Consider the following 18350-nt stretch of genomic DNA (forward strand, 5'->3'; position numbering starts at 1 on the left):
CTAAACTAGTTCACCCTGACCCATGTGAGCGCCTTTACGTCCGAGGGGACCTGTCTACCTGGAAAATCATGAATAGTCAGGGACCAAGTGAAAAAAAATAAAAAATAATAATAATAATAATGAGGGGGGAAAAAATAACTCAAAAACATCAGTAATACAGGCCTGCCTAAATTGTACCAGTTACGAAAAGGAACCCCCAACATTTCGATATGACTATAAACACCTTGCATGACATAAGGGTCTGTACAACAGACCTATACAAAATGATAATTACAAAAAATAATAATAAAAAGTAGATTCCGACTTCCCCTTCCAATATCAGATTTTTCTGTTTAAACAACCAACCTCAACTTGTCCATGAGACTGCTGGAAATGATGAGTAGTCTTTCACTTTGTGTGACCATTTTTTTTTTTCAAATTTTTTAGTTTTTAACGTTTGATTATTTTTTTTTTCCTTTTTTACATTTTTGGTTAGAAAGTTCTCTGATCAGTGGTTATCCTGAAAAGAGATAGTTTATTACAAAATTAGGCAAAATGTCCATCTGTTATTTGTTCTTGACTTTTTTTTTTCCCCCTTCAACCACTACGTTTTACGTACGGAGCTCTCCCATGCTGTCCGAAAGAAAGAGAGAGAGAGAGAGCACTTTGCGCCGTTATTCGCATGGTTAGTTGATCACTAGCGGACAGGGATCTCTTCGCCTGGGCTCACTGGGCTTTGGAGCCTGAAGTGGTGGTGGAAGCAGGTCCGCTGGCAGTGGCGACTGTAAAGAGAGAGTTTTGGATGGAGTCGACTGAAGAGGTGGCCGCGTGAAGGCTTGTGATGGGCATCGCTGCCCCTCCGGACGCTGCAGAGACCAAACTGATCGGGCTGCTGGTGAACAGGGACAGGCTCTGAGGGTTGAGGAACAAGGGGGCAGTCACAATGTTAGGCGTTCCTCCTGCGTTGGCAAATACAAAGTTTCCACTAGCATCCAGTGATGTTATTGGAAGAGATCCACCAGATGCCAAAGCTAATAATAAAAAACAAAGAAAAAAAAAAAAATAAGATAATAAATTCAATGTATTCAACTATTTATCACAATTTAATTATTAAAGGGGTTTCCAGCTTCTCGTATTGATAACCTGACCTCAGGATAGGTAACTAATATCCGACCGGTGAGGCCCCCTCACAGGTCCGGGTGCTCCCTGCAGCCTCCGGGGCTGGAACTAGGAAGGACAGCTCCACTCAAAGATTAGTGGCCGTGCTGGGTTACTGCAACTCGGCTCCCATTCACTTCAATAACCCTGTACAGCCACCACACTTTGAAAGGAATTGTGTTTCCTGTTCTAGTTCTAGCAGGGATATATATATATATTTTTATAATCGTTGCACTTTGTTTTTCCAGATACACAGCTCCAAATCCCCTGCGTAGACTAAAACACAGTCCTCACTTCCTGCTGTCACCACTAGGAGGAGCTCAGGAGCTTAGTGCATACAGATGGATTTTGAGTTCCATGTATGAACAGAACGTGGCAATACATTTTAATGCTGTACGGAAACGACATTACAATGTTTTTTAATGAACCGACTTTGTATCAGGATGCACCTTCATGGGGGAAGGGGGGGGGGGGGTCTCACACCCTGCACCCCCCCGCTGATCAGATGTTCTGTAGTAGATCCGGTGTTGGAAATACACAGCGCCATCCATTGTGCGGTGGACAGAGCCGGCTACTGCAGCACTGCTAAATATTACATATGTATATTGCAGTAAGGATTATTATAAAACACACAGAAGTAGGATATCTAAGGCTACTTTCACACTAGCGTTAATATTTTCCGGTATTGAGATCCGTCATAGGGTCTCAATACTGGAAAAAAGGCTCCCCATTCATTGTCAAATGGAGGACACCGAAATGCATTCCGTTGCATTTGCTTACTTTCCCATAGCGGAGAGCAGCACTCTGCGGTTTGCTTCCAGTCCTGGGATGCGGAGCAAAACGGATCCGTCATGACCCACAATGCAAGTCAATGGGGATGGATCTGTTTTCTCTGACAATAGAAAACGGATCCGTCTCCCATTGACTTTCAATGGAGTTCATGACGGATCCGTCTTGGTAATGTTAAAGCTAGTTCATAACGGATGCAGGCGGTTGTATTATCAGTGATGGAAGAGTTTTTGCTGAGCCCTGCCGGATGCAGCAAAAACACTAGTGTGAAGTAAACTAATAAATACCAAAAATATTGATAATATATAAAATGTCTAAAATACTTGTAAAGCATAATACTAAGAGTAGGGCTGAAACGATTACTCAAATTAATTGATTAACTCAACACAAAAAAATACTTAAAGCAAATTTTTTGCATTGACGATTCGTTTGTGCCATGTGACTACATAGTGTGAGTGAAGAGCCTGCTATCACTGGCGCTCCGTGGTCACCAGCCTGCCCGCACAGCGCTGCACTGGATCCTGACGTCACACATCCTTGGGACATAGTGCACGTAAGCACGCACTATAACCTGATGCTGTGTGACGTCAGGTCCCAGTGCAGCGCAGGAAGGAGAATGGAAGATCTGTGGAGTGTCGTCAGCGCCCCTACAGGAAAGGTAAGTATTTTAGTTCAATGGCGCTGTGGCTGGGCACTGACGGCTAGGGGGGGGGGAGCTGATGGGGGGGAGCTGATGGCACTGGAGGGGGAACTGATGGCACTGGAGGGGGAATTGATGGCATCAACTGATGGCACTGGAGGGGGAATTGATGGCAGCAACTGATGGCACTGGAGGGGGAACTGATGGCACTAGGGAGGGAACTGATGGCACTAGGGAGGAGATTGATGGCAGGGGGGCTGATGAGTTTTTATAGAAAACGTTCCTTTTAATTTGTTTTTTCCAATTAGAGTACTCGATTAATCGTTGGATTAATTGGTAGAATACTTGATTACTAAAATAATTGATAGCTGCAGCCCTAAGAGTAATAAAAATACTGTGGATACTCTTTCTCCTTATGGGGGTCTTACAGGCAACATTCCCTTGGGATTCTGGGAAGATGAGAAGCAAAATCAGCTCTTCCCAAAAGAATAATGAAGCCGAGCCTCTAATCACCCGAAAGAGCCGCCTGCAGACGAGGGGCTGCCCAACTTATCATCCAAGTCATGTTTCAAGGCCTGTTTAAAAGGTCGAGCCTTGACGTATGGGAGAGCTGCCTTACATGAGCTGGCATTAGAGGCTCGGCTTTCTTAACCTTTTGGAAAGAGACGATTTGCATATTTTCTTCCTTGAAATAAAAATAATTATAAAATTTAGAGTAAAGGTGTTTAAATCATATCCTTAAAAGGTGTTGCGTCACTTCAGCACATAGCATTTATTATTATGTAGAGAAAGCTGATACAAGGCAGTTACTAATGATTCTCCATATTGCCTCCTCTGCTGGCTGGATTCATTTTTCCATCACATTACACACTGCTCATTTCCATGGTTACGACCACCCTGCAATGTATCAGCGATGGTCGTGCTTGCACACTATAGGAAAAAGCACTGGCCTATGTCCCATGGGCCCGGCCACCAGAGAGGTGCAAGCACGACCACCACTGACGGATTGCAGGGTGGTCGCAACCATGGCAACGAGCAGTGTATAATGTGATGGTGAAATGAATCCAGCCAGCAAAGGAGGCAATATGGACAATGACAATACATTAGTAAGTGTCTTGTATTAACTTCCTATGCATGATAAATGCCACTTGCTGAAGTGAGAGGACCCCTTTAATAAGGACATATATAAAATACTACAGTAAAAATCACAATGATAAAACGTAATACCAGTATCCTAACAATGTATCATCTTTAGACTTAATGAAAAAATAAAATATAATTATTATTATAAATTTATATCTATAAAAAAAAATCCCCTTTTAGGCCACAGTTTTAGATGGGCGGCGACCAATTATTTAGATTAAAAAGAGAAATATTAATAAAAATATTAATATGGAGACAATGATGTGCACTGTAATATGCATCTGTTGCTAAGGACATGCTGCCTGACAACAGAATTTTAAAAAAGCTGCAACTTTTAGGAAGTGTATCCATAGCAACCAGTCTGTCTCCAATCTCTGCAGTATCTGCTACATTCTGACAGTAAAGCGGGATCTGCAGAGACCACATGGTCCACCTCGGCCGCCCCATCTTGAGCCTCCCACTATTAGTCGCTTTAGTCTCTAGCGGTAGACCCCCTAGTATGAATACGGTGGGCGCCGGCCGCACCCTGCACAGTCCCATCTCATTAGGCATCTTCAGGATGGAAACATAAGCATTGCCCGACTGACCTTGTATTGTTGCCAGCGTGCTGTTACTCATCAGGGCAGGGCTGAGGGCGCTGCCCAACGTCCCGGGATTGAGACTGAATAAGGCACCTCTGTGAACAAAAGAGACACAAAAACCACATCATTCATACATAAAAGAGGACAAAGCAACACCACCCCCCATCCCCAAATCCTAATGAAAGGCAGCAGAGAGGAGCCGCACAAAGGGAGCGTGTAACAGCATGTTCTACACGTGTCCTGTGTATGACAGCGAGCAGCTGCTCCCGGGGACAGGAGGTCACACGCTGCACTGCCTGGGCTAGCCTCCTCATCTCTACTGGGCAGGACAGCGGTGTAAACCGGTCAGGGACGGCACATGTATGGGGTCAACTGAATGGAGGCCAACAAAAATCAGCCATGAACTGCGATACGTGTAATAAACGCCAGATCTAAGTATATAAAATAAATAAAATTCCATCACTTGTATTCCCTTCTGTCTAATGGAGTCACGCAGGACAAAGTAAACTACGTTTATACAATACTTTATATTGGACAAAAAACAACAACAAAAAACATAGGGTTTTTCAGAAGTTTTATATGGATAGACTATCCTCAGGATACACCATAAACAAATCGTGTGACATTCATGACTATGGAGACACCATTGGGGGCAGTGTTTTTTTTTTTTTTTTTTTTAAAGGGTCGTACCATGAAAAATAGTCTACATTTTTGGATCTGAATACTTTTGTAATTGCATGTAATAAAAAATGTAGTAGAGCCACGATGCTATTCGCTAACATGTATCTGTATGGCGCTTTCTCTTGTCCACCTCAGTGAGGTGGTCACACACGCTCAGTTTAAATCTTCAACTGCCACCGGCCATATCTTTTGTTAGAAACTCTGGCAATTACAGGGAAAGAGCTACAGCAGAGTGGACCCCCACCCCTCGAGAGTAGACCCCCCCCCCAACCCCCTCGAGAGTAGACACCCCCCCCATCCCCCCTCGAGAGTAGACACCCCCCCCATCCCCCCTCGAGAGTGGACACCCCCCCCATCCCCCCTCGAGAGTGGACACCCCCCCATCCCCCCTCGAGAGTGGACACCCCCCCATCCCCCCTCGAGAGTGGACACCCCCCCATCCCCCCTCGAGAGTGGACACCCCCCCATCCCCCCTCGAGAGTGGACAACACCACACCCCCCCTGAGTTTCCAGCCTGAAATAAATCTAGCAGAACAACTGGAATAATGAATGGTGAGATCTCTGGATCCATGCGAGGTACAGGGATGGTTGTAGCTTGTTTAAAAAGAGATTGCCATGTGCTGTATAATACATTATGTAAATTTTTTATACCAATCATGGCATCGCCCCTTTAACCTCCTAAAAGTCCCATTAAAATTGGAAAAACCCTCCCAAAAGTGTCCCTTTTTTTATTGTAGATTTTTAATTTGTCTGCAGTAAATCTTGTTGGCGCACAACTCAGGGGCACCATTGCATTTTTAACCCCTTAGTGACATTATTAAGTTTTGCCTTAAGGACCAATAATATTTCTCCCCTTTGTGTTCCAGCAGTGATCACTTTAAAAAAAAAAAATCTTAAATTTTTTACATTTTTCGGGATTAGTTGTAGGTTTTTTTTTTAGGAACCATTTTGGGGTATACATAGTGTATTAAATACATTATTTTATTTTTAGGTTAAAGCAAAATAACAAAAATTTTATTTTGTGAAATTTATTTACACCATTCACTGCGTGTTATCTGGGTCAGTACAATGATAATGTCACATTTTTATATATATTTTTTCCTGTTTTTTTCTCTCCTCCTGCAGCTGTCAGCTGCTCCCTCATTCTCCTCCACACTGACGGGGAGGGGGTTTGCTTTAGCTGCTCATATCTCTGGTTTGTGTATTGTGTGGAAGCTGGCATTCCAAGCTTTCAAACAATACCAGATTACAACAATATGTTCAGTACAGGAAGAATATCACTGATAGAAATCGGGACGCAGTGAATGCAGCTGAAAGTGAAAGTAAAAGTAGGTTTTACCCGCGATTATTCTTGACTCGATTTGGTCCTTTGTTGCTTGGACTAAGTCTTTTGGTCTTTTATAAAAGCCTGGAATGTCAGCTTTCAAACAAGACCAGTTGCATGCTTCCAATCATGAGATATCAGCAGCTAAAGCAGCCCTCCGCTTCCACATTCTGCCCGAGTTAAGTACTTTTCCCACTGCCCGAGCTGGACTCGGGCAAAACAGTTAGGTGGTTGACATTACAATTGTGCTCATTTTGGGCTAAACATCATTTTTTTAACTGGTCTTTATTAAAAAAAATCTTGGACAGTCTTGCCTCTAGAGCTTTTAATCTGCAAACAATGATGAGAGAGCTGCTCCGACGGCTCCATCTGTACCCCTCTCTGTCCTTTCCTTATGGCGGGTTTACACGGCCGATTATCTGGACCGAACGTTTGTGCGAACGCTCATTCCCGATAATCGTGTGAAGGTGCCGCAGATCACCCGGTGTAGTGAAAGGGTCTTTGGTACAGACACATCAGTCATCATTTCTGGGCAGCAGATTGTGCTGTATGAAGACGAGCGATAGCAGGCGCCATCACTTGTCCCTATACAATGGAGGGGATCTTCACGCTTCCTTCCCATTAACTGCCTGCTTGTCCGCGCCTTAACTGCTCATAAACACTCATTACAGCTGCATTATCATTAAAGGGGTTCCTCGGGAATTAAGAAAATGAGAATACTTAAATATTACTTTATTATAAATATATTCCCAAATACCTTTCATTAGTTATAATGCCTCATTGTGTCTGGGCAACAATCATTGAGGGAAAATAAAATGGCTGCCGCACTATTAGTACACACTAAACCTGTCCTAATCCCACAGTTACTTCACAACACTGATGTAAAGAGCTGCCTCATCCTCCTCTCTGCTCTGCGACATGAAGTACAGAGAGGACTGACAGGACTTACTGTGGTAATGGAGACTGCATACAAGTAGTGCTGCTGTTGCTCATTACCCACACCTCCTCTCTGTACTTCATGTCTCCTCGTGAACTCCTTCCTACACAGATTCAGCTGAAGATCTTATAAACTGTGTTCAGGATCACGATTCCTGACAAGCAGAGAGGAGGATGAGGCAGCTCTTTACTTCACTGTTCTGAAGTCATTTGTCCTCCTGTGCGATTAGGACAGGTTTTTTGTGTACTAATAGGACGGCGGCCATTTTGTTTCCCCCTTCCTTAAACAAAGCGAGCCATTATAAACTAATGAAAATATTTGAGAATATCATTATAATAAAGTAATATCTAAGTGTTTAAATTTTCTTAATTCCTGGAGAACCCCTTTAAATTAGCATTTTAGAGCCGTCAGGAGCTCAGCGATAACTGATTCACCGAGAAGCAAAATGCAATAAAAGTGAAAGATGTAGACACTTTTTTTTTTTTTTTTATAAAGACCAAATAAAAAAAAAAAATATATATATATATTTTTTTATTTGATCTTTACTTTTATTGCATTTTGCTTATTTTTTATTTGGTCTTTATAAAAAAATAATAAACATTTTGTCATCATCTTTCACTTTAGAATGCAATAAAAAAAAAAAAACCTGCCCCCAAAGGTGTCCATAGAGAAGCTAATACAATATTTTAGACTGCAAAAGTTATGATAAATAAAATCCAGAATAAAAATAGTTAATTCAGACACATAATAAATGATAAGAGACATAACACGACAGTGAGCGTTCCAAAATGATTAAGCACAAAAATAAGAGTTATTATATCCAATATATCCTCGGCCCATCTGCAGCAGCCAATGGCCGCTCATTTTAGATGGTTTTCCCGGAGTAAAATATTGATGACCTCTCCTCAGGGTAGGTCTCTGATGTCTGATCAGTGGAGGTCCGACTCACAGCTCACCAAGCACAGCGCCGTACATTCTATAGTGGTTGTGCTCGGTACTGCAACCCAGGCCCATTCACTTCTATGGGGCTGAGCCGCGCACAGGCCACATGACCGATGAACAGGCTTTGGGTCCTGAGAACACAAAGTAACAAACTAGGGATCAGCAGAGGAGGGAGGGAGGGAGGGGGGGACCCTTACCCAGCAGCAAACTGTGGGGATGCCATCAGCCCAGGGTTGAGACCGGCGGCGGCGGCCATGGCAGCTAGGCTTGCGTTGCCTTGTAGTGCTGTGGCGGCTGCGTTGTGGAATCCAGATGTAGTCACTACCACTTGGCCAGAGCTTATGGCGGAGGTGATGGGGTTGGAGTGCGTTGTACCGGTGTTGCTTGCGCTGGACACTTCTGTGGCTCCAGCAGAAGCGGATGGCGACGGGCTCAGAGACGGAGATGTCAGGACAGAGCACACTGGGGGTGCAGTAGATATCACGGTTGCTGTGTTCGCTGTGGGAGTTCCTGTTGTGCCTTTAAAAGAAAAAGGGGGGGGGGGGGAGTTTAACCATTTGTTTGCCAAATCTCCCAGATTTAAGTCTTCTTATACAGAACATACAGTAAAATGAGGCAAAACATATCTACTTCAAATCTCCTCTACATGTGAGGTCGGGCAAACCTGCAGCTTCTTTGCTTTATCCTGTACTGATTGTGTGTTACACCATGTCTTGTGCTCCAATCACCTCCAGAGCTGCATTCAGTTTTGTTCATTTTTCCACTGGTCTTGGAGGCTTCATCCTCCTGCTGCCACCTGCTGGTGACAAATCTGTACAGAATGTATCCTGATGATCTGCATTCTAGGAGGCCAACTGTCCCACTGAATTATAGAAGTGTTATTAACCAGCTGACTGACGATTGCAGCTCTGGAGTATAATACAGGATGTAACTCAGGATCAGTACAGGATAAGTAATGTATGTACACAGTGACTCCACCAGCAGAATAGTGAGTGCAGCTCTGGAGTATAATACAGGATGTAACTCAGGATCAGTACAGGATAAGTAATGTATGTACACAGTGACTCCACCAGCAGAATAGTGAGTGCAGCTCTGGAGTATAATACAGGATGTAACTCAGGATCAGTACAGGATAAGTAATGTATGTACACAGTGACTGCACCAGCAGAATAGTGAGTGCAGCTCTGGACTATAATACAGGATGTAACTCAGGATCAGTACAGGATAAGTAATGTATGTACACAGTGACTGCACCAGCAGAATAGTGAGTGCAGCTCTGGACTATAATACAGGATGTAACTCAGGATCAGTACAGGATAAGTAATGTATGTACACAGTGACTGCACCAGCAGAATAGTGAGTGCAGCTCTGGAGTATAATACAGGATGTAACTCAGGATCAGTACAGGATAAGTAATGTATGTACACAGTGACTCCACCAGCAGAATAGTGAGTACAGCTCTGGAGTATAATACAGGATGTAACTCAGGATCAATATAAGATAATAGACGGCATCCAGGTGAACTCACCAGTGGCTGAGAAGCAGGTCACGGCACTGGTTAATGGCAGCACAGGGTTTACAGTTAACGTGGTCGCTGAACTGCTTGTCACAAGGCTTGGTGTAGAGGCCACCTAAAAAAACAGAAATATCAGAGCTCAGTTTAATGGCAGATAGAAAATTAAACTGCCCCGGTGTCCCAGATACCTGTGATGCCATTTGGCCCGTATATATTGGGTGCACTGCCCGGCTATATTGGGTGCACTGCCCGGCTATATTGGGTGCACTGCCTCCTCTGCATACTAAAAGTTACAATGGTTTAAGGTTCCCGTCCACCTTAGGTAAATGGCAGAATCGGCTGCTTTCAGCGGGACCAGCTGACCATTGTGTGTGTGTATCGGGACACTCGACTCTCCCGCAATGATAGATGTCGAGGGAAAGAGGGGTCGGGCATTCTGGATTCCAACATACCTGACCCTATGTCCCTGTGGGAGGTAAGTGGCTGGCAGTGGTTCATCCCCTCCCATCAAAAAAGGTTAGGCTCAGGCAATGATCTAAAAACCATGTACCTACCTGTGACCTACTGCAGGAGAAATGAGGCGCTGTCCACAGAGCAGATGTGCAGGGGGAGGTGGACGCACACCTGACATCCCCCGGTGCCACCATTAAGCTAGTTGCCGTGTTACGATCTGCGCAGTCAGGTGAATCGCGCGCGTGCAGTTACTCATTGACAGCAACCACCTGCTCTCTGCCGCTCAATTACCCCAACTGAACAGCCAGAGCGGAGCGAAGGAACGTGCGGCCATTTATAAGCCGTGGCCCCGCTGCATGCCGAGTGCACATCGCTGGGTAATTCATTATAATTGACTGCTCCCGCCTGACGTGACAGCGGGTGACTGATGGGCTAATGTCACAGGGGAAGCAATGAATAAGCAAAGGGTGCTGCTCCGAAAATGTAAGAAAAGTGGAGATTCTGTTTATAGGGCTTTTCTGGGACTGTAATACTGATGACCTATCCCATGGAGGGACCCTAGATATCAGATTGGTGGGGGTCCGACCCCTGCACCCTCATTGACCAGGCCCCAGAACAGCACAGCTCCATATACTGGGTAGTTGACCACATTCACTCTGCATTTATCATGTAGAGGAAGTGAATACAAGCCACTTACTAATGTATTGTGATTGTCCATATTGCCTCCTTTGCTGGCTGGATTAAATTTTTCCATCACATTATACACTGCTTGCATCCAGCAGTTACGACCACCCTACAATCCAGCAGCGGTGGTCGTTCTTGCACACTATAGGAAAAAATGCCGGCCTCTCTGGTGACCGAGACCGTGGGAGTGCACATAGGTTGGTGCATTTTCTAGTGTGCAAGCACGACCACCGCTGCTGGATTGTATGGTGGTCGTGACCCCTGGCTACGTGCAGTGTATAATGTGATGGAAAAACGAATCCAGCCAACAAGGAAGCAATATGGCCAATAACAACACAAGGGTGCACAGTGTGGCTGGGTGCACTTAACTGCTCATTTGCATATGGAATAAGTACTTTTTCTCCAGAATGAAGTGAGAGGTATCATTACATTCAGTGCTACACGGCAATGTGTCTACGTTACCAGTGAATTTCCTGGTGACAGACTCCAGTTACATGGGAGCAGTGCTGCAGTACCAGTCATGGCCACTAGCCAGTGTATGGAGCTGTGCCGTTACTTGCCCGTTCTGACAGCTGAACGGAGCTCCTGCTCCGTACAGTATTAGAACGAAGTTTCATCCGAAGTCGATTTGCTCATCCCTAGTGGAGATGCCCACAGAACTGGTAATAATGACCCATCCTAAGGAGAGGTCATCAGTATTACAGTCCCCAAAATGCATTTAAGGGTTAATAATAATCATAATTCTATGAAAAAGGTTGTGTGGCTTTCTTCTATAGTTTGTGCTTGCTGTCAGTGAATGTTCTAACTCACAGATGCAGTAAAATCAGTCGATGCCCACTGATCGGCATTTCATCCCGTCGATCTTTAGTTTTTCGCAGGAGAGAACGCAATTTATATTTCCCTCTCTGGCCGAGCATGCAAGTGTGAGGTAGAATGGTCGTCAGCTGAAAGGCTCATGTACGGCAGCTTTAGAGGAACCTGGTCCCTTCCTTTCTCCAGTAGGACATGACGGTCAGTATCGCGCCCCCGTCTGAAGCCTTACCAAAGGAGTCGGACTTGGGAACATTGCTTTAATGGGAGAGTTGCTGGATCCACCGCTGCTGGGAGGGTTGATCCTTTTTTCCTTCTGACGTCGGTTACAGAACCAAACACGGATCACCTCCTTCTCCATGTGCAGCTGGTCGGCAATCATGGTGATCTCCTCCGAGGTAGGCTTTTGGTTCTGCTTTAGAAACCAGATAAATTAGAAGAGGTTGAAAGTGAGCCTTGATTATCCTTCACGTGATGAAACAGACTTTTTAGTTCAGCTGCTCACAGGGCCGTCTTTAACAAGGGGCAAAATGGGCAGCTGCCCCAGGCCCAGTTGCTCCTGGGGGGCCCTAGGTAGCTGCCTCTTGAGCCCTGCTAGCCACTGCCCCGAGTATCAGCTACACAGGGGGGTGCTGCCATGCCATGCCTGCCGGCACACCAGGCAGCGTACTGTGAGAGCTGTGATTTCCTAGGACCTTAGATGACATCATCACCATGTGACCAGTAACCTAGCAATATTACTGGTCACATGGCTATGAGGTCATCACAGGTCCTGTCTACCAGGAGTGTTGCTGCAGGAGAAGTTTCCCATAATTGTGGAGCTTTTTTTTTTTAGAAGATTACATCAGGAAAAGGGTGACAGGGGCTGTAATGCTAATATACTGTAAGCAACTGTATAGCGGGGTGCTCTACTGTATACTATGGGGGTACTGTATATTTTGGGCTACTGTATACTGTAAGGTGCGGTATTCTGTATAGTTTGGGGTGCTGTATACTGTGAGGTGCTGTATATTGTGGAGTGCTATACTGTATAGTGTGGGGTGCTGTATAGTGTATAGTTTGGGGTGCTGTATAGTGTGAGGTGCGGTATTCTGTATATTTTAGGGTGCTGTATACTGTGGAGTGCTATACTGCTGTACTGTATAGTGTGGGGTGCTGTATAGTGTATAATTTGGGGTGCTGTATACTGTGAGGTGCTGTATACTGTGGGGTGCTAGACTGCTCTACTATATAGTGTGGGGTGCTATAATGCTCTACTGTATACTGTGAGGTGCAATATTACTGGTCACATGGCTATGAGGTCATCACAGGTCCTATCTACCAGGAGTGTTGCTGCAGGAGAAGTTTCCCATAATTGTGGAGCTTTTTTTTTGAGAAGATTACATCAGGAAAAGGGTGACAGGGGCTGTAATGCTAATATACTGTAAGCAACTGTATAGCGGGGTGCTCTACTGTATACTATGGGGGTACTGTATATTGTGGGGTGCTGTATATTTTGGGCTACTGTATACTGTAAGGTGCGGTATTCTGTATAGTTTGGGGTGCTGTATACTGTGAGGTGCTGTATATTGTGGAGTGCTATACTGTATAGTGTGGGGTGCTGTATAGTGTATAGTTTGGGGTGCTGTATAGTGTGAGGTGCGGTATTCTGTATATTTTAGGGTGCTGTATACTGTGGAGTGCTATACTGCTGTACTGTATAGTGTGGGGTGCTGTATAGTGTATAGTTTGGGGTGCTGTATACTGTGAGGTGTTGTATACTGTGGGGTGCTAGACTGCTCTACTATATAGTGTGGGGTGCTGTATAGTGTGGGGTGCTGTATACTGTGGGGTGCTACACTGCATACTCTGGGTGCACTGTAAAGCTAGGGTGAACCGATCCTGAGCGCTGGAGTCTTCAGAACTGGAAGTATTTACAGTCATTCACTGCACTCTACCAGATGTGTGGATTTTTTGTGTGTGTGTTGTGGTGGAGGCCGTGATTGCCTGCTAAGGTGTGGGAAGGCGGGATCCAGGGGGCCCAAGTAAATTTTTGCCCAGGGTCCAATCAAAATTGAAGACGGCCCTGGCTGCTCAACATTTATATATTTTTTTAAACAATCTCTGCTTGCTGTCAGCGAATGGGAACCTACTGGTTGGCATTTGGAGGCTGGAAACCTGTCCTGCTCGCACAACTGGCTTTTGTGACAATGTCCTTCAAAGCACACATCTCCTTCATGAGAGGGCATGCCCCCAACAGATACACTGTAACAAACTCTCAGCTGTGTGCGCAAGGACTATGGCAGGTTTTAAAGCTTTTGAATATTAACTTTTCGTTCACTGACTGCAAGGAGAGACATTTTACTCCAGATATTCTCGTAAGCAGAGGTCATGTTCTGATTTCTGTCAGTTGCAGAGCTTCATGGAGACCTGGTCCAGATCCCCATCCGTGTCCATGTACGTCCAACAACTGCTGGCATTATGGATGCATTCAGATCCATGCAAGCTCTAAATGACTGAAATCAGGAGCGGACGCGTCATCGGGATCTCAGTAGTGCAGCCTGAGGTTTCAGGCCTATAGATGCAGCAGCTGAGATCTCGGTGCTATAAGCAGCTTTCTTATTACGGGTACAAAAGCCACCCCCCTGTCACCGACCTCCAGAAAACTCTTCTCTAAGGCCACGCGTATGTTGGTCTCTATGCTGGTGCGTTTTTTCCTCCTGCGGTTCAGCCCCTCGATCCCGTGACCTGGGGAGTTCATGACGTTGGGGCTCGAAAGAGCAGAATCCGACGTGATGTTCTCTGAGTAGCGAGAGAGAGAAAACGACAGAAGGAATCAATTTTGAGATGATTTCTTATACCTTGTTACAGAGATCCAAATCCCCTGCATAGTTAGAGTTAAATGGAAATATTCTGTCCGTCTGCAGCCACCACTAGGGGGAGCTCACATTTCAATGTTCATGCAGTGTGCAGCAAGCTCCTTAGTTCCCCCTAGTGGTGGCTACAGGCAGACAGAATTCTCTGATTGCTAGGACACTCTGGCTTCATAGCCATCAGCTGTACAGAAGGTTGTGACCATCACAGGTCTCTTATCGCTGCGCCATATTCTTCCTTCCTGCGGTGCGGCCGCGCACTCACCTGCATCGTTCAGCCACTTCTCCAGGAGGGGCTTTAATTTGCACATGTTTTTAAAGCTGAGGTTCAAGGCTTCGAAGCGAGAAATAGTAGTTTGGCTAAAGTCATTTCCATAGAGTTTGCCCATAGCAAGCCCCACATCACCCTAGGAGAGAAGAAAAAGGATTATTAATGAGGGGGTCAGCTCTTTAACTAAAGGCCTCTTTCACACGAACGATACGGATTAGGACCCGCGTTCAGTGAAACTCGCACCATTTTGCAAGCAAGTTCAGTCCGTTTTGTCTACGATTGCGTTCAGGTGCAAATCAGTGAACATCTCCGAGCAACCATCAGTGAGACACGCATTGCACCCGGACTGCATCCTGGTAACATTCGGATGAGTCGCGTTTTTCACTGAAGCCCCATTCACTTCTATGAGTGAAAAACGCAAACTATAGAACATGCTGCGAGAAGTGATGCGTGAAAAAAAAAAAAAAGAGCCATTGAAATGAATGGGTCAGGATTCAGTGCGGGTGTTAGGCGTTGACTTCATGCATCGCACCCGCGGGGAAAACTCACTGGTGTGAAAGGGGCCTAAGAAGCAAGACGTATTCATATGGTGCACCGGCTCGTGCACTTTATATCAATGCTATCCTCTTAGATCGAAGGGGCCCTACTGGGCACTAAGGCCTGGTTTCAAGGGCAAGTTCTGCGCCGTCTATAAATCTGCCCCGGACGACGCCACTGTTGTAGCACGCTCCCAGTTATCGGCCTTGCGCTTTCAAAAAAGCACACAAAAAAAAAAAAAGGGAGGAAAAATATATATATCTATGGAAGAGCTGCAATTACGTATTCATCTATGTAAAGCGCTTCTACCACTTGGTGTTGCCAAGCAACCAACGCACTGGAGGAGACCGGAAATCTGCAATATAGACGAATCCCCCCAAAAAAACAATCCTCACCAGATCCAGACGCTTCAAATGCAGCTCCCCGCGGATGTGCATTCCACCTTCATGCGCTTTAAAGTTGCTTGACGCACTTAAGGGGAGTCATTAAGACGGTAAAGGTTACGTGCTTGCGATCGGCTTTCAGCCTGAAATGCTACATTTGCGAGCAGGAAAGCGTGCGGGGGTCAGCAGAACTGCGCTACTGTAAGAGCAGGGGGCCCGATGAGAAAAATACCCCGGCTTTCAAACTATAGGGCGAGGAAGACGTTACCCTTTGATTAAGTGATGCTTCCGTAGACGCAGTGGGATGTTAAGTGGGTACCGTGCCAGGATGAGGCTCACTCGGCGGCCCCCATCCCCCACACACACACGAGACTTTGCAGTTACCTGAGTGAATCCGAGTTTGATGCGTCTTTGTTTAAAAGTCTTTGCAAACTGTTCGAGCTCCTCCAGGTCGCTGGGCTCCTCCAGGCTCGGAGTGTCGATTCGCTTTGGTGTCGTCTGGCTCTGTGGAAGATGTTGTACAGGGGTCGCAGCAATTGTGCGAGTGGGGGTTGCTGGCTGTAAACGCGCAAGAAAAATATATATATATATATATATATCAGAAGAGAAAATATAACAAAGAATGTAAAAGATACTCTCACATGTGCATCCCCCCAGCAGAGGTACACTGCACAGACTATCCTAAGTGACTGCACTACACAAGCCGGGCCGCTGAAAGGCAAGCTCAGCTCTGCTACATCTTTTATGTCAAGTGTACGGAGAAAGAAGAAACCTCTTGTGATACGGTCCACGAGGCAGCGCCATGCTGCTCGGATACAAAGAGGCTGGTGTTGTAGCAGAGCTTGCACGGCACATCGGTGGATATACTGCAGGACTGCGTTCTCCTAGAACTGCTTTTGCAGGAGGCATTTTGCAGCGCTAATGAGATCGGAAGGGGCTGACCTGTGAGGTGAGGGTGATGCTTGGTTGAGACTGCAGGAGGTTGGCTTGGCTTTGCTGAGGTAGCTGTGTTAAGAGATTCTGTGCCTGCAGGAGGCCTGGCGAGAGAGAAGAGAAACGGTAAAAATCCGCACAGTAGATCCGGCGTCTTCTTATATTCCTAAAGATGAAGGCAAACCTCTAATAGAAAGCAGTCCCTAAAAAGCATCGGACGCCCCGGTAGCCATGTACCCGGGACGGGTGAATGTCAGTGAAAGTGCACTAGAATACACCCCGAGTGATCGTGTTATGTGACAACACACGCTGGCTATGCTCAAACTCATAGAGGTCATCACTCTGCTTTTCCATAGGCCTAGACCAGGCATGGCCAACCTGCGGCTTTCAAGTTGTTGCAAAACTACAACTCCCAGCATGCCCAGACTGCCTACAGCAAAACATGGTGGGAGTTGTAGCTTTACAACAGCTGGTTGGGCCATCCCTGGCCTAGACTATAGAAATCTGCAATATTCTGGTGACGCAGGGTGACAACCTGGCACTGTAACCGCTACAATTACTGGTTGTCGCCCCCCTCACCTCTGCTTCCTCGGTACAAGACCACGATAGCGCAGAATCCAGTCAAAGCTCGCTCTCTAGTGCCACCTACAGGAAGTTACTCTGTAACACACACGTCTAGGGTATCTACCTACAGGTGGCACTAGAGAGACAGTGGTCTTCCTTCTGGAGGAGAGCTAATTTGCCAGACTATCTTGGCCACCCTTCTATTGTGTATGGGGGCATCGCAACAGCAGATATTGGGGAAAAGAAGGGTCAAACATCTTGGATTTCAATATGACCAATCTTTTTGTGGCTGCTGTCACAGGCTCTCGTGTATATATGGAAAGGAGTCCAGAGCGCTTGGCCAAGCTCGCTCATACGTACGGCTGGCTCGAGCGCTTTGGTAGAGATGGCCGGTAAAGGCCATTTTAGTAGCTTTCCAGTTCCCTTTAGTACTACAGTCGTGTACTTTGTTGTATGGAATTCTGTTTGACATTAAAGGGGATGTCTGGGGCCCGGCAAACCCACCTTATTTACACATAACTCGTCTCCAGAAGGAAAAGGGTTCGTCTGGGTTGAGAGCTGAACCCGGACATATCCCCGCTGTCAGCCAGGCCGCCCCTCCGATGCTCTCCCCTTGCGCTGAATCACGCAGGGCAAAGGTTTATTCTGGAGATCTGGTGACGTACCGGGCTCTCTACGGGTAAAGCTAGGCAGAGGCTTCCGCCCAGCAGTGAGCTCGGTGGTATCACCTACACTTATGGGCGGGTCTTAGCGAGCGTCGCTAAAGCCCACCCATCAGAGCCGGTGACGTCACCAGGAACACTGCTAGGTGGAAGCTCCCACCTAGCAGTGTAGATAAAGAAGCCTGTGCTCTGCGCTGTAACAGAGGGGCTGCCTGTGTGAGGAAGGGGATATGTCCGGGTTCAGCTCTGAAGCCGCACAACCCCTTTAAGGTACCTTTACACAGTATTGCTATTGGTAATTAATGTAGTAAGGCTTGTTTCCCATAATTAGCCCCCGTAAAGCTGCTGTCGATCACATGATAAACCAGCCCGTTCATTGGGTGACATAACCGTCTATCATTCCTGCACAGTAGATTGCGCTATGGAAACGGCGATCTGCTGCCCAGAAACAATAGATGTGTGGGGACAAGCGATTGCTGCAGCAATACAGTGGAGGGGACTGCTTCATGTA

General features: G+C 46.1%; 1 protein-coding gene across 4 annotated transcripts in view; it reads right to left on the minus strand.

Annotated features, from left to right (window-relative positions):
• POU2F1 (POU class 2 homeobox 1) overlaps nucleotides 1–18350 on the minus strand; it is a 100190-nt gene continuing 81840 nt past the window's right edge. For all 4 annotated transcript variants that reach the window (XM_044287376.1, XM_044287374.1, XM_044287375.1 and 1 more), the window contains 9 exons: nucleotides 16623–16717; nucleotides 16065–16238; nucleotides 14755–14896; nucleotides 14273–14418; nucleotides 11870–12052; nucleotides 9703–9805; nucleotides 8372–8693; nucleotides 4297–4385; nucleotides 1–1010 (listed from right to left, as the gene is read on the minus strand). In XM_044287376.1, the coding sequence (XP_044143311.1) occupies nucleotides 706–1010; nucleotides 4297–4385; nucleotides 8372–8693; nucleotides 9703–9805; nucleotides 11870–12052; nucleotides 14273–14418; nucleotides 14755–14896; nucleotides 16065–16238; nucleotides 16623–16717 (1559 nt within the window). In that variant the 3' untranslated portion in view covers nucleotides 1–705. The remainder of the gene's footprint in view (nucleotides 1011–4296; nucleotides 4386–8371; nucleotides 8694–9702; nucleotides 9806–11869; nucleotides 12053–14272; nucleotides 14419–14754; nucleotides 14897–16064; nucleotides 16239–16622; nucleotides 16718–18350) is intronic.

Source organism: Bufo gargarizans, chromosome 3 (assembly GCF_014858855.1).
Source record: "Bufo gargarizans isolate SCDJY-AF-19 chromosome 3, ASM1485885v1, whole genome shotgun sequence".
Classification (NCBI taxonomy): Eukaryota; Metazoa; Chordata; class Amphibia; order Anura; family Bufonidae; genus Bufo; species Bufo gargarizans.